At 41.0% G+C, this 15,138-nt stretch overlaps 2 protein-coding genes across 2 annotated transcripts in view; both read right to left on the bottom strand.

Annotated features, from left to right (window-relative positions):
* The window catches only part of LOC130550635 (pyruvate carboxylase, mitochondrial-like), a 44,371-nt gene that overhangs the window by 8,314 nt on the left and 20,919 nt on the right, over positions 1-15,138 (bottom strand). Inside the window, exons 2-3 of the mRNA XM_057328148.1 lie at positions 1,321-1,389; positions 782-829 (exon numbers count right to left, since the gene is read on the bottom strand). Coding sequence (XP_057184131.1) covers positions 782-829; positions 1,321-1,389 — 117 coding nt within the window. The remainder of the gene's footprint in view (positions 1-781; positions 830-1,320; positions 1,390-15,138) is intronic.
* On the bottom strand, positions 2,452-5,146 carry LOC130550636 (uncharacterized). Its single transcript, XM_057328149.1, has 2 exons — positions 3,549-5,146; positions 2,452-3,403 (listed from the first exon to the last, which is right to left on the bottom strand). Exons 1-2 carry the CDS (start codon positions 3,763-3,765, stop codon positions 2,943-2,945), a joined length of 678 nt encoding a protein of 225 aa, XP_057184132.1. The 5' UTR covers positions 3,766-5,146; the 3' UTR covers positions 2,452-2,942.

The raw sequence follows: 15,138 nt of genomic DNA, 5'->3' as shown, positions 1-15,138 counted from the left end.
CGCTTCAGACGAAGTAACCTGAGGACAATGCGGCGATGTGTCTGCTTATATAGCCATAAGCCCCGCACAGTTTGGCAGGCTCCATCGCCATGGGTCCGTGCAGCTTTGCTGCCATTGGTTCAAAGTTTTACTTTGCACGAACCAATGGCCATGCAGTATTCACTGCGTTATTAAAAAGCTTCAGTCATCGGAGAAAAATGAGTTTTCACCATAGCATCCTGCTACACAGTACTCGTTCTCGTATCTCGTATCTTTAGAATCTTAAAGTTTTACTTAATTAATATTGCATATAGGAATTTATTATCTGCTATATTTGACCTGTGCTTCTCTCTCCTTTATCCTAAATGTGTGCTCTCACTGAGCGTGTGTGTGTGTGCGTACTTGTCTGTGTACGTACGTGTGTGTGTGTGTGTGTATGTGTCTCTGTGTCTGTGTGTGTTGGTGCGTGTTGTGTGTTGTGTGTGTGGAGTGTTTTGTGTGTGGGTGTGTCTGTCTTCTGTGTTTTCAACCTTTTCTTGTTTTTGCAGGTACAACTTTGATTGTTTTGCTTGTAGTCAATGTGTCTCATGTACAGCTGCTTTGTAACAATGAAAATTGTAAAAGCGCTATATAAATAAAGTTGAGTTGAGTTGAGTATCTCAGGAAACTGAGGTTACGTTAGTAACAGAGTACGTTTTCTATCATGTATCTTCCAAAATCACCCTTCCACTTATTCTGTCTCACTACTTCTTGCTAGTGGAATGACTTAAACTTCAACCATTCAATTGAAGAAGAGACTTACCCTACAGGCGATCTCGCCTCTGTTAGCAATGAGGATTTTATCGAAGGTCTGTGGAAGGGAAAACGGAACACTGAGATTTTATTTGAGACATCTATTTGATACATAATTTGTCCTGTCTATGTATCGTGCAACACCACAAATACTACATTAGTGCGATCTATTCCTTGAAGTACATTAAAAAGGCTAATAAGGTAGATCATTTTGGGATCTAAATCTTTACAACTTTAATGTGAATTTTACCCTTAAATATAATTTACAATAAAGAAAAACTAAGGGAAGGTACTTCTCTAAGAAGGAAGCGTCTCTATCCAAAAAAATTCCATAAGATTCAAAGCATACAGTATATCCCTAATTCTTTTCATTTTGCTTGCTACCCCCACAACAAACACATATTCATACAATCACCAAGCTCAGACTGACTGTTGTAAAATAGCAGATCAATGGTAGCAGATGGGTGCAATAGGCATTTCTTGTGGACAGAGGTTGGATTAAGTGTATAAGGCAGTATTAAATCAAAACACTCTTATAACCAGACTTACTTTCTCATGTGTGTCATAAACTGTAGAGTACCGACAGATAACACCACACCTTGGCCTAAGACAGACATTCTAAAAGACAAAAAAAGACAATGCTGTAATGAAAAAGGTTTGCATATACACATTATTATGCTTAGAATGTTAAGGGAAATAGGGGGCTTTCCTAAGACTTTTGTCATTAGGGATGCACCAAAACGAAAATTCTTGGCCGAAGCCGAACATGATGTGAAACACTTGGCCGAATAATACCGAACACCAAACATGTTTTTTTGCATTTCTTCTATTTATTAAGCCATTTTTTTTACTATTGCACAAACTGAATATTCAAAATGTGCTTTTTATAGTTTGTCTTGCTTTTCAATAAAATACAATACAACTTAATATAAAATTGAGCAAAACAAAGTAAATTAAAACAAAAAATTGAGCCCTCTCTCTTCATGAATAGCCTATATTAATTAGGCCTATAACTGACTGCTAAAGAATGTAATGTAAGTTACTCTGTACCCCTACAACAAAACAGTTCATTAAAAAGTGTCATTCCACATTAAGGCCAATTTATGGTTCTGCGTAGGACCTACACAGAGCCGCGTACCCTGTGCGCACCCTACGCCGTAGCCTGACGCGCACCTCTCCAAAAATGTAACAATGCGTCAACTCAACGCGGACCCTACGCGGACCAGAGGAGCACAGGTCACAGGCCATGTTTGACGTGTACAAGCTCCTTTTTGAGTGTCAGCAAAAGACATGAAGAACTTTGCACTTTATAAACACTGTGCACGATATTTTGCACTTTATTGGCTTTATAGTTTTATTTATTGTTTTACCTTTTATTGTTACTAGTTTTTTGAAAGTTTTATATTTCATCTATACATAGTTTGCACTTTTACATATTCTGTTCTTTGACTCTTTTGCAAATAAAGAACACAATTGTGACACTTCCAGATCTTGGTTGCATTTCGTTTCATTTTAACTAAACAATTAATAGGCTGAGTTGTCAATGACAAAATATGATATTCTACCAGGATATCATTTCAATACACAGTTTTGACATGTATGTATATACAGTGCTCTGCGTAAATGAGTACACCCCTTTGAAAAGTATTCTTTTTTCAACAATATCTAAATGAACACACATAAAAATCCAAAATGTGGACAAGACTAAGTTTAATATAACATCTGTTTAACTTCTAACATGAAAGTAAGGTTAATAATATAACGGATTACACATTTTTCTGTTTTACTCAAATTAGGGTGATGCAAAACTTAAGCCCCACAACAAAAACTACTACATCTAGTACTTTGTATGGCCTCCATGTTTTTTAATGACAGCACCAAGTCTTCTAGGCATGGAATGAACAAGATGGCGACTTTTTGCAACATCTATCTTTTTCCATTCTTCAAGAATGACCTCTTTTAGAGACTGGATGCTGGATGTGTTCATTGAGATATTGTTTAAAATGTTACTTTTCAAAGGGGGTGTACTCATTTACGCTGAGCACTGTAGTTTGCACTTGTTATATTGTGTAGTTGATGGAAATAAAGAACAATAGCATGACTTCATAACAGGTATTTATTAATATGTTTACATGTCAATTACAGCTTCTTTACATTTACATCAACACAAATTATTGACCAAGTTGACCACGGCACACAATCTGGTTCTGCCATGACACAATTCCATTGGGTGATTGAAAGAAGGCCATTAGATCATTGCGCACACCAATTGCAGCTCTACTGGAGCGTGCCCTTGAAAGGTTGCGTGGATCTAGAGGTTCAAATACATTAGTGTCCCCTGCCACCACCCTGCGCCACTCTCCTAGCTGAGGTGACCCTGTAGTGTCCGAGTCTGTGAAATTTGCAGGGATGTATCTATTCACTGCTGTGTTGACCTCATCAGTGTATGCCAGAAAGTTGTGTAAAACACAACATGCTTTGACGATGTTGACAGCTTTGTCTGGCCGACACTCTAGGGGTCTTGCTAGGATCCGCCACCTTGCCACCAAAATGCCAAAAGCATTCTCAATCACCCGTCTGGCTCTGGAGTGACGGTAATTGTAGATCTGCTTTTCCCTGGGCAAGTTTGTCCCTATGTAGCAAAACAAAAAGCATTGATAAATAGGTAATTACTTTGTGTAAAAAAGCTGTGAACACGTATAGGCATTATTATTATTATATATACACACATTTACACAAAGAACCATTACACTTCATTTATAGGGCCTATGACATACCTGGAAAGGGACGCATTAGGTTGTTGTGTAGGGGGAATGCAGCATCACCAACTATCACGTGTGGAATTATTACACCTGTCCCAGGAAGATTGAATGGTGGGGGCAGGTCCAGTTCGTGTTCCAGCAGCATAGAACCAAATTGACTCTCCTTGAAGATCCCACCATCACTTTCTCGCCCGTATCCCCCTACATCCACCATGGTTATCTGGCATCGCATGTGGCCATCAGAACAATGGAGTGTGCGCCTTTGTAGTTAAAAAAAGTCGCTCCCGGCGTGTGGTGGCGCTTTTATGTTGACATACTTTCCGTCTACGCTGCCAACACAGTTTGGAAAGTTCCACAGTCGCCAAAAATCAGCAGCAATATTTTCCCATTGAGCGACTGAAGGGCATACAAGAAACTCTTGCTGCAGTGCTTTCCACAAAGCTTTACAGATCTCAGACACTATGGCAGAAACTGTGCTAGAGGCCAGTTTTTAGCTAGCCTCTACAGCCTGTTGGCTTCTACCTGAAGCTAAAACTCGAAGGGTGATTGCCAGTCTCTGCGTAATATCTATAGGCATACTGTGCGTACACTGGTGTGTAATAAATGGCTTTACACGACGAACCAAATCGTCAAATCTACCTGCAGACATGCGAAAATATCTGAAATGCATTTCTTCGTCGATGTCTCTCAGGGGCCGGACAAGCACAGAAAATTCGCCGTCCATCCGTCTCGTCCGGTTCACAGGTCGTACATACCATCTCCTTCGATGCCTTCTCTGGTTTCTAGCTTTTTGTTTAAGTAATTTAATTAAAAGTAACTGTTTTTCTACTTCATCAGCTCCAACTCCATAAAGATGCGATCAGCTTCCATTGTCGTTTGCATACACTAGCATACACACAAAACATCGGAGAAGATGAGCAAACCCGTGAAAACACAAAGAGCCAACTAGCGTTTCAGCGGTGTAATTGCAGTACGACGCATACTCTCAACGCAGAACCATAAATGTTCACAACGGCGTCATCTACATACGTAGGCTACGCGGTCCTACGCACGAGTATAACTTGAGCTTTAGGCCTATAAGCTCTCTCTCCCCCTCATCCTCCCACTCCCCCTCCCTTTTATAACAGCTAAGGGTCATTGTTAGGCACGATGCTAAGCGAATTCCTGGCAATACCCTGAGATTTGATTGGTTGTGTTAGGAGAGGCTGCAGTCCAGAGTCAAGACCCGTCCAAAGAGGAAATGCTGGGTGGGTGTTGTAGGGAGTGGGGGGGCTTGTTGGTTGTGGTTCGGGGCGTTTCATTTGTTGGGACTGTGTGGGTCTGGTTTGGTTGGTCTTGTTTTGTGGTCGATGTCGGACAACAGAAGAATAAAGTTAATTATGCCATTACTACTTTTCCCTGGTTGTTCCTCTGTTGTCTGTTGTTGATCGCGGAATGGGACCGGGTTGGTCCTGCACAGTTTCGGCGGGTGGGGCTTCCTGGGTCACGGCTCGTGGGCTCTCCCTGTTCTTCGTGGACGTTGCTCGGTGGCTTTGGTCGGGGTCACTGAGTGCAGCTATGACACGTCAGAGGAGATCTGGCCCTCCCGGCTGAGCCTGGTTTCTGCCGAGGTTTTTTTTCTCCATTATTCATCATTGGGTTCCTCGCCACAGCAGAGCAGTGTTGGTTTGCTCACCGGGAGACTGCATTTATTTATTCATTTATTTATTAGATATTATTTATTATAATGATCTTGCTTGGTCTATACACATCATGCACTGTGCTGTGTTTTACCTTTCTGTGTTTTTCTTATTTGCTCCTGTAAAGCTGCTTTGGAACAATGCACATTGTGAAAAGCGCTATATAAATAAAATTGAATTGAAATATGCCTTTGAAAGGGTGCAGTTATGTATGGCTTCACTTTAATAAATTTAAAGAATCAAATTTGTTGTAGATTTGTATGATTTGTATTAGGGTTGGCCGGCATCGTGATTCCCCTGCATGACGCAATGTTTTGGCAGATGGCCATCTAGCAAACTGATATAGACCCCAACCCCTGCCTCGCCCCGCCCCCGATGTCATTGTGACATCCATCGCGATGTTTCACTGTAGGCATCGTCCGATGCCAATTTGGTAGACATCGCCAAACCCTAATTTGTATGCAACTTGGCATACTGTTGAAACTGCTGCAACCATTAAAATAGTTTAGTTTTGTTTTTAATGACAAATTATTCATGTTTCATTTCATTTCGCTATCAAGTTAATTTAGAAAAATGTTTGGAGTATTTTTTGTTTGTGGCTCATGTGCAGAACGCATAGTTTGATAGCCAAATGCGCTGGAGCACGAATTTGAATGAATGATGTTAATTAATTTATTAGAATAAATAAACAGTTAAAAAGTTATATTTGTTTCGTTTCGTTATTAGGTTAGAAAAATGTTTTGAGTATTTTTGTTTGTTGCTCAGGCACAGAACGCAGTTTGATTGCCAACCACAAATTTTAATCATTTGAATGCATGATGGGCATGAGTCTGCTTAAATTCCTCCTTTAGCTTCGGCTGTCGTCGTAAGAAAAATTAATTATACAGGGGCGCGCCACACGATTATATGCTGCCCTGTGTTACCATGTCCAAAACTCGTCAATATATATATATTTTTTTGGACATCAAGCAGCGCTGCTCAGCCCGATCGGCATGTACAGCAGGAGAAAGCGTCTGTCATTAATTGCTCTCGTGTTAGGTCTGCGCAACGTGCGCATAGTTGAAAACACTAGTCCCACCTCTAGCAGCTCGTGTTTTTCCGGAAATAATCGTACAGCTGTATCTCTCTTTTATAAATTTTATCAAACTAAATACTCAATGTATGCAATTCTACTGTATAGGCACTCAAGATTAATATGAGATTGGCAGAAACTGCCTGTGATACGCGTGGCAAAAGATTTAACACATCTTTAAATTAGGATATTTAAGTCGTTTTTAACATACTGTAGAGAATTTAGCATAAGCCAAATGGTCGGAGTCATTGAGAGAAGAGCCATCAACCCCCTTTCACTCCCCTTTCTCCTGGTTTCTTGATAAGATCATCAAAAGACCAGAGTCAAAACCTCTCACTGAGAGTGTTGATAACCTTTTGTTTCTCTGTTGGATATTTTACGACTCCTAAGGTTCAAAGCAGAGGGGAGAAATCTCTCGGTCTAATCTGAAACTTGGCTAAACAGAGAAACTTCTCTGACAAATAGGAACATGTGATTCAATTGTCCTTTTCTATAAATATATCTAAATATCTAGGTTATATGTTGTCGCTCTTGCCATTTTTAAATAATCTGTAATTGTTAAATAGGCAAGTTAATCCAGGCTTTGTTTGTATTCGTACCGCCGAATGAATCATGTCTTGATGCACTTCAAACCTTAGCATATTTGATATATAAATGTTTGTCTTTACAATTCCTCCTTGTTTATATACATTGTGTGACCATAGAACACTAAAAAACACACTTTTCATTATATTATAATTGGAATGATATCTCATAAAGATGCAAATTAGCTGTTGAGTGGACAAAGAACCTCTTCCCTGCTCAACTCTGATTGGTCGATTCAAACTCAGGTGGGCATGCCCTCTCATGAGGTTAAAGAGTACATTCCTCGAGATCATAAAAAATACATTTCATGAAGTGTTTAATTTTGCCGTGTTTGAATGTAAGCAATCTGCCAAGTTGTAAATCCGAAAGTGAACGAATAACAAAGTTATTAGCTTATAAAAAAGGTAATCGACTCTGAATCACGCGAACAAGCCATGACCTGTCCGAATCTTTAACCACAATGTACCTACGTCACTAGAAAAATCCCCGCCTACTGACTGCGAAAACTTAACTCTCTCCTCCCCAAACACTGTACTAGCTCGTTCGTGACGTGTGCATCATGTCTAAGAGAAGCTGTGTTCTATGTAGTGAAACTAAGTCAGTCTTATTTTCACTACCAAAGGAAGAACTTCTGAGGAAAAAATGGTTACTATTTATTTTTCAAACGACACCAAAGGAGTATAAACCGAACGTTTTACTTTGCGCGCGTCATTTTACCGAAGATTGCTTCATCAATCTTGGCGCCTTTACTGCAGGATACATTAAACGTCTTTCCTTAAAAGATGTTGCAATACCAACTTTATTTGGACCTGTAAGCTCCACCGAATCACAACCTGTAAGTGTGACTCTTTATTTTTGTCTTTACTTAAAATTAAATTTGTGTGACGTTATCTCATGTCTGTGTTTAGCTAACGTTACCGTTATTTTTGGGGTTGTTACTGTTTGTTTACCTAACGTTAGCTATAAACTCGTTGCGCTAATGTAAGTGTTCAACCATATTAACTCGCAAAGTCTTTATTTCAAGAACTGCGTGGTGTACTATAGTTATAATAACATCTGAAGATACGAACACCGTACACTGTATGCCGTGATAACTAACTGTTACAAGAGAAGTGTCTAAAACAGTCCTTTTTCTTACTGGCATCTGTATAAGGATTAAAGAATGATTCGTCAGACTCGGGCTCGAACTGGTAAGGTAAAATCGACGCCATCTCTCTCTATACACTGTTAATATCCAACCACCTGCAAACCGTAATACAGCAGTAATGATAGGCGGTCCATTTGCGACACATGCTGAACGCGTTTGACCAATCACAGCAGACTAGACCATTTGACCAATCACAGCAGACTAGACCATCTGACCAATCACAGCAGACTACACTATCTGACCAATCAGATCAGACTACGCTGGCGGAAAGGCGGAGATTACACAGATGAATCGCGGAACGAATCATTTGAGAGTCAGTCAAGAAGTAAGGTAATAAAAACTGCTTATTATTACGAAATAATAGTATTTTTACATCATGTATGTACATAAACTTGTTGTCGGACACTCCATAAACCAAAATAAGCCCTTAAAAATATTGAGGAATGTACTCTTTAAATATCGAGCCTGCTCTGAAAACCCTCTCTTGTCTCTTACTCTCTTCTCTTCTGCGCTAAAACTTGTTTCGTGGCGTCTCTTCGGCGACTGCCCTCTCCCCCCCCACTTGGGAAAAGAAGGAACAATGGACTCTGCTGCCACATGGCTAGGCCATGCGGCCGATCACGAGGCCCGCAACTTTCGGCAGGACTTGCCTTCTGAAACCTTTTGAACAATTCCATCTCTACACGCGCATACGGATATTGGTCCAGCACAGAGCTTGCAAGTATCCGTTTCTATTTATAGAATAGCTGCGTTAAGTCTTTGCCTCTTTGTTAAAGATGATTTTTATTGGTGTTCAGAAATCGCTGCCACGCTCTCTCTCTCTCTCTCTCTCTCTTCTCTCTCTCTCTCTCTCTCTCTCTCTCTCTCTCTCTCTCTCTCTCTCTCTCTCTCTCTCTCTTGTTTACCATGTAGCGTAGAGTTTAATAAACAACCATATATATTCATTTGTGATGGGTTTTCTGTATTCATGCTCACAAGCCTGGTCCCTTTTACTGTCTCTCGATTTACGCTACCTTTGCTCTAAATCCTGTTTGGTAAAGTCACGTTACTTATGGCCATGAGATAACGTAAAGTATATAATATCATTCAGGCATTCGCTGGACGAATGCATACAAGTATTGTTATGCTTTATATTACCAATCAGAGACCGTAAAATATGTATATTTGATCATGATTATTATACGTATTTTCTTTTGAGCTAAACTAATTCCTTGACTGAAATTGATGTTTTAAATAACTCATTTCATGGATATGATCTTGAAAGATCTGGTGGAGAACCATATTTGGTGAGCTTTGCTCATCAATATAATAACGTTAGCCAAAACCGCTACAATACTTTACAAGAAAAACATTACAGGTGGGCATATTGAGACAAAACAATCACACTGATATATTTTAAGATATGTCAGTGCAAGTTGTTTTTGATTAAGACACCGCTAACATTTAAATTAGTCTGGGACTAGGCTTAAGCCATGTCCGGGAAACCGCCACTAAATGTTCAGGATAATGGCAAAGGTATTTTGGAAGTGGTCTGGGACGTTAAATGTGCATATGTTAAGCTTCAAATTCAGTGTAATACTGTACTCTATCCTATGCAAATGAGTTCCATACAGAGAACTAGAGGTCGACCGATATGGGTTTTTCTCTGGCCGATGCCGATTTTTAGAAATCAGGTCAGCCGATGGCCGATATATGAGGCCGATTTCTTTTTTCCACCTTCATCTCATAAACTTGAATGAAGTAATAAGAAGTGATACAGAATATTGCTTAAATTAAACATTTATTGAAGACATGTCACTTCAAATCAGTGCAGTTGGTTGAGAAAGATTGAGTAAGTGTTTATTGCAGGGTACTGTAGCAGTCTAATTCATACTAGGCTAAAAACACATTGCTCAAAACTTTTAAGCACCTTCTCAAACTGTTCTGAAGTATGCTTTTTGTTTGTTTGTTGGCAGACACTGCTATTAGTCAAATAGTCATAATCTAAGTTAAAACAAAAATAAATCACTCAATACACAGCTGCTGCTCATAACTGTGTTTTTAGTTATATTTAGCTTTTAGCTTTTTTCTAGCCTGACAGGAAAGTAGACACTCTTGTTGTCGTATGCGTTTAAACAGCCACAAAAGACCGCCTACGGACATAATGCATAAACGAGGGGAAACAACAAGCATGTTTAAGCAGGAAAAATAACGTGCACGTTTCAGCCAGAAGTTTCATCTTTTAACAAGGCATGGCTGCAGAGTGTGAGTTTCTCCGTCTCACACGTAGCCGCAGAAGAAGAGAAATTCTCCGGTACAGAAACAGTATTGATAACGTCAAGAGTTTATCTAGCCATACAATGTGGACAACTGTAATAATTTAGCCGCTGGGCTCGTCACCAGGTTTTGGTACCCGTGCATACATGTAGCCTAAACTATGTGGTTGAAGCCTGGCTAACAATAGAGTTCCAAAACGTTACTCGCATTCTCAAGTAGCATCATATTTAATCAATGAAATATTCAAAAGAACGAAGGATAAAAAGAATTCATGTCTTACCGTTTTCTTGTGAATTTATCAGGTAGTTAAAAATTTAGCAGGCAGAGGGGGACGTCACAGTGTTATGCCGGTGGTAATCTGTTTGCCGCAACAGGCAGCGTCGCATGTTCCACAACAACGCTTAACTGCTTACAGATGCACCTGCCTGTTAATCGGCCTAATTTGCAGCACAATCGGCCGATGCAGATTAATTAAAAAATCCACAAAATCGGCCCGATAAATCGGCCGGCCGATCAATCGGTCGACCTCGACAGAGAAGCAATACGCCTTTTTCACATGACGTCACGCATCTTCCGTTCTGCCGCGAAGCAGTGTATCGTTACTTCCGCTAGCACTCCAGTTCATAAGGTGGCGGTGGCGGTAATGCACCTATAAGCTGGTTTGCCAACCGCCAGTAAAACTCAAGAAGAAGAAGTAGTTACTTCCACTAGCGCCTCAGAATGGAGTTTACCAAGTCCCTTGCACATCTGCCACAAATATGGCTAGATGATGCACAATGTCTTGCAGAAAAATTTTTGCTTTTAAGACAAGATCAAAGCTAGATAAAGGATACAAATTCTTCGTTGAACAGTACCTGTTTGATTATTAAGGTAAGCGTTTTGTTTTCTTTTTATGTTAGCGAAGGTGCTAGGATAAGTAACTTGAATACGTACAAAACAGTTCATTAAAAAGTGTCATTCAACATTAGGCGTATAAACTAAAAATAGGAATAAACAAAAACTGTTGGATTATTATAGGCTACATTGCAAATTGATTTAAAGAAAAATAATGCAAGCAATTCAGACTGATGCTGACTGACAACCATATCAGTTCATATCTCTCCTCCAAACTCCGCCCACAAAAGCTGGCTGCACTCGTGACCAGGATGCACAGAACATACTTGTTGTTGACAAGTTGTTCAGTGCACGCGACCACTGTATGATGTCAAAGAATGTCGCGAGGGGCGGGGCTACTGTCATACAGCCCGCTTCCTTCTGAAGTAGTTACCCGGTAAAGACGCTTTCAATCTGCAATTAACTTCCGCGCGGCAAGTCCCGTGCTGTGTCTTTCTCGGACACTTTAAAATGCTCCACACACACACACACACACACGCTTTGGTTGACTATCCCCGTGGGGACAGTCCATAGGCTTAATGTTTTTTATACTGTACAAACTGTATATTCTATCCCCTATCCCTAACCCAACCCCTAAACCTAAAGATCATAGAACACTTTTTGCATTTTTAGATTTGTAAAAAATATTGTTCTGTACAATTTATTAGCTTTTTTGCCCGAGGGGACCTCAATTTTGGTCCCCTCGGGCAAAAAAGCTAATAAATTGTACAGAACAATATTTTTTGTGACACGAGTCCCCATGTGTTGGTGTGTATTCAGGTTTAGGTCCCCACCGGGATATACAAACATGAACACACACACACGCGCACACACACACACACACACACACACGCACACGCACACACACGCACAGGCTTTGGTTGACTATGTCCGTGGGGACAGTCCATAGGCGTAATGTTTTTATACTGTACAAACTGTATATTCTATCCCCTATCCCTAACCCTATCCCTAAACCTAAAGATCATAGAACACTTTTTGCATTTTTAGAATTTTAAAAAATATTGTTCTGTACAATTTATTAGCTTTTGTGCCCATGAGGACCTCAATTTTGGTCCCCACGGTGACACGAGTCCCCATGTGTTGGTGTGTATTCAGGTTTAGGTCCCCACCGGGATATACAAACATGAACGCGCACGCACACACACACACACACACACACACACGCTTTGGTTGACTATCCCCGTGGGGACAGTCCATAGGCGTAATGTTTTTTATACTGTACAAACTGTATATTCTATCCCCTAACCCTATCCCTAAACCTAAAGATCATAGAACACTTTTTGCATTTTTAGATTTGTAAAAAATATTGTTCTGTACAATTTATTAGCTTTTTTGCCCGTCGGGACCTCAATTTTGGTCCCCACGGTGACACGAGTCCCCATGTGTTGGTGTGTATTCAGGTTTAGGTCCCCACCAGGATATACAAACATGAACACACACGCACACACACACGCACACACACACACACACACACACGCGCGCGCGAGTATTTGAGGCATTATTAAAGTGCGCGCCTCTTTAAATGATTAACGACTTTAATACTTTCCATTGGTTAGATATTTGCAAAACCCATTGCCAAACATAAAGTGACTAATAATAATTCAACTTTACCAAACTTAACTTCCTGTAGACCTCCGCAATGAATCAATAACTGAGTTTTAATTTAATACAATTAATATAGAATAATAATCTCTCTCATCATTCACTACTCATATATGACATTAAATGTTAAAATAACATTCTGATCCGAAAGCTATTGCAACCGCTCAAGCAGTGGCATGAAACATAAACGGCGCTGCAGATTGGTGTACATACAGTGATAAGGCAGTAGGGCTGGGCGGTGTGCCGATGTTATATGCCGATGTCGATTACAACAAACAGATACCAGACGATAAGTAAGGGATAAAGTACAGGCAGCCGGTTGTTATCGCAGAAATAAGCCCCGACAGTGTGATCATTGTTTCACACTGGAGGGCTTATTTCGTGATAACAGCTGGCTGCTTGTACATTATCCCACTTATTACACGGCTACTTGCCACATGAGAAAAAAAAACTGGACATGAAATGTGAATTTGAAATAGTTTATTAGCTCATTTTTACTGAAGGCAGAATGTCGCAACTGGCCAATCAGAATCAAGTATTCCAGAGCGCCGTGTAATAATTGATAATTATGGAAAATATAATTCAATTCAATTCAATTTTATTTATATAGAGCTTTTCACAATGTGCATTGTTCCAAAGCAGCTTTACTGGAGAAAATAAGAAAAACTGAAAAACACAAAAAAGGTAAAACACAGCACAGTGCATGGTGTTTATAGACCAAGCAAGATCATTATAATAAATAATATCTAATAAATAAATGAATAAATAAATAAAGGGAGGATGGTGGCCACACCATGAGTTTCTCTCCTTTTATGCCCATAGCAGCCAATGACACAGAGGTATTCTTTGCAGCATGAGATGGTGCATTGTCATGCATGAAGATGATTTTGCTACGGAAGGCATGGTTCTTCTTTTTGTACCATGGAAGAAAGTGCTCAGTCAGAAACTCTACATACCTTGCAGAGTTCATTTTCACACCTTCAGGGACCCTAAAGGGGCCCACCAGCTGTCTCCCCATGATTCCAGCCCAAAACATGACTCCGCCACCTCCTTGCTGACGTCGCAGCCTTGTTGGGACATGGTGGCCATCCACCAACCATCCACTACTCCATCCATCTGGACCATCCAGGGTTGCACGGCACTCATCAGTAAACAAGACTGTTTGAAAATTAGTCTTCATGTATGTGTGGGCCCACTGCAACCGTTTCTGCTTGTGAGCATTGGTTAGGGGTGGCCGAATAGTAGGTTTATGCACAACTGCAAGCATCTGGAGGATCCTACACCTTGAGGTTTTCGGGACTCCCGAGGCACCAGCAGCTTCAAATACCTGTTTGCTGCTTTGCAATGGCATTTTTGCAGCTGCTCTCTTAATCCGATGAATTTGTCTGGAAGAAACCTTCCTCATTCTGCCTTTATCTGCACGAACCCTTCTGTGCTCTGAATCAGCCACAAATGCTCTTCACAGTACGATGATCTCGCTTAAGTTTTCGTGAAATATCTAATGTTTTCATACCTTGTCCAAGACATTGCACTATTTGACGCTTTTCGACAGCAGACAGATCCTTTTTCTTTCCCATATTGCTTGAAACCTGTGGCCTGCTTAATAATGTGGAATGTCCTTCTTAAGTAGTTTTCCTTTAATTGGGCTCACCTGGCAAACTACTTATCACAGGTGTCTGAGATTGATTTCAGTGATCCAAAGAGCACTGAGACACAATACCATCCATAAGTTTAATTGAACAATATAAAATTAAATGTTTACGACACTTAAATCCAATTTGCATAATAATTTGGAACGCAGTGTAGTACCACTTGATGCTCCTCTTCCCTGGCCTTGCACAGGACCTGTGCAATGAGGCTCACTGGGGGGAAGCGTACTTCCGCTTGTCCCGCGGCCAGCTGTGCGCAAGGGCATCCGTGCCAAGGGTTGCCTCGGACAGGGAGTACCGAAGCGGACAATGGGTGGAGTCCGAGGAGGCAACAGGACCACCTGTGCCTGGCCGAACCTCTCCCAAATGAGCCGGCTGCGCGGGGATGGAGTCGCCACTCTCCGCGATGCGTCGACTGACGAGAGAGCGCATCAGCTGTCTGGTTCAGGACGCCTGGGATGTGTGTGGCTCGCAGGGAACTGATCACCTGCTGACTCCAGAGGAGTAGGCGCCGGGTGAGTCATGTTAGCTGCCGTGAGCGAATCCAATGAAATACGCCACAGCAGCTGTGCTGTCCGACCGGACCAGCACGTGCTTTCCCTGCACGAGAGGTAGTAGCCTCCTGAATGCAAGTAGCACAACCAACAACTCTAGGCAGTTGAAATGCCAATGCAGGCGGGGGCCCGTCCACCGCCCGACACTGCTTGCCCGTTGCACACGG

This window comes from Triplophysa rosa, unplaced genomic scaffold (genome assembly GCF_024868665.1).
Source record: "Triplophysa rosa unplaced genomic scaffold, Trosa_1v2 scaffold378_ERROPOS86667, whole genome shotgun sequence".
In the NCBI taxonomy this organism is placed as follows: Eukaryota; Metazoa; Chordata; class Actinopteri; order Cypriniformes; family Nemacheilidae; genus Triplophysa; species Triplophysa rosa.
Note: the sequence above shows the minus strand (reverse complement) of the source record. Positions and strands in the feature narration are given on the sequence as shown.

What these genes read in the sequence shown, in the direction of transcription:
- LOC130550636 (XM_057328149.1), bottom strand. Translation starts at nt 3,765, where the DNA reads ATGCGATGCCAGATAACCATGGTGGATGTAGGGGGATACGGGCGAGAA. An exon ending in CCTAATGCGTCCCTTTCCAG is followed by an intron (nt 3,404 to 3,548) that starts GTATGTCATAGG and finishes TTTGCTACATAG; the next exon opens with GGACAAACTTGCCCAGGGAA.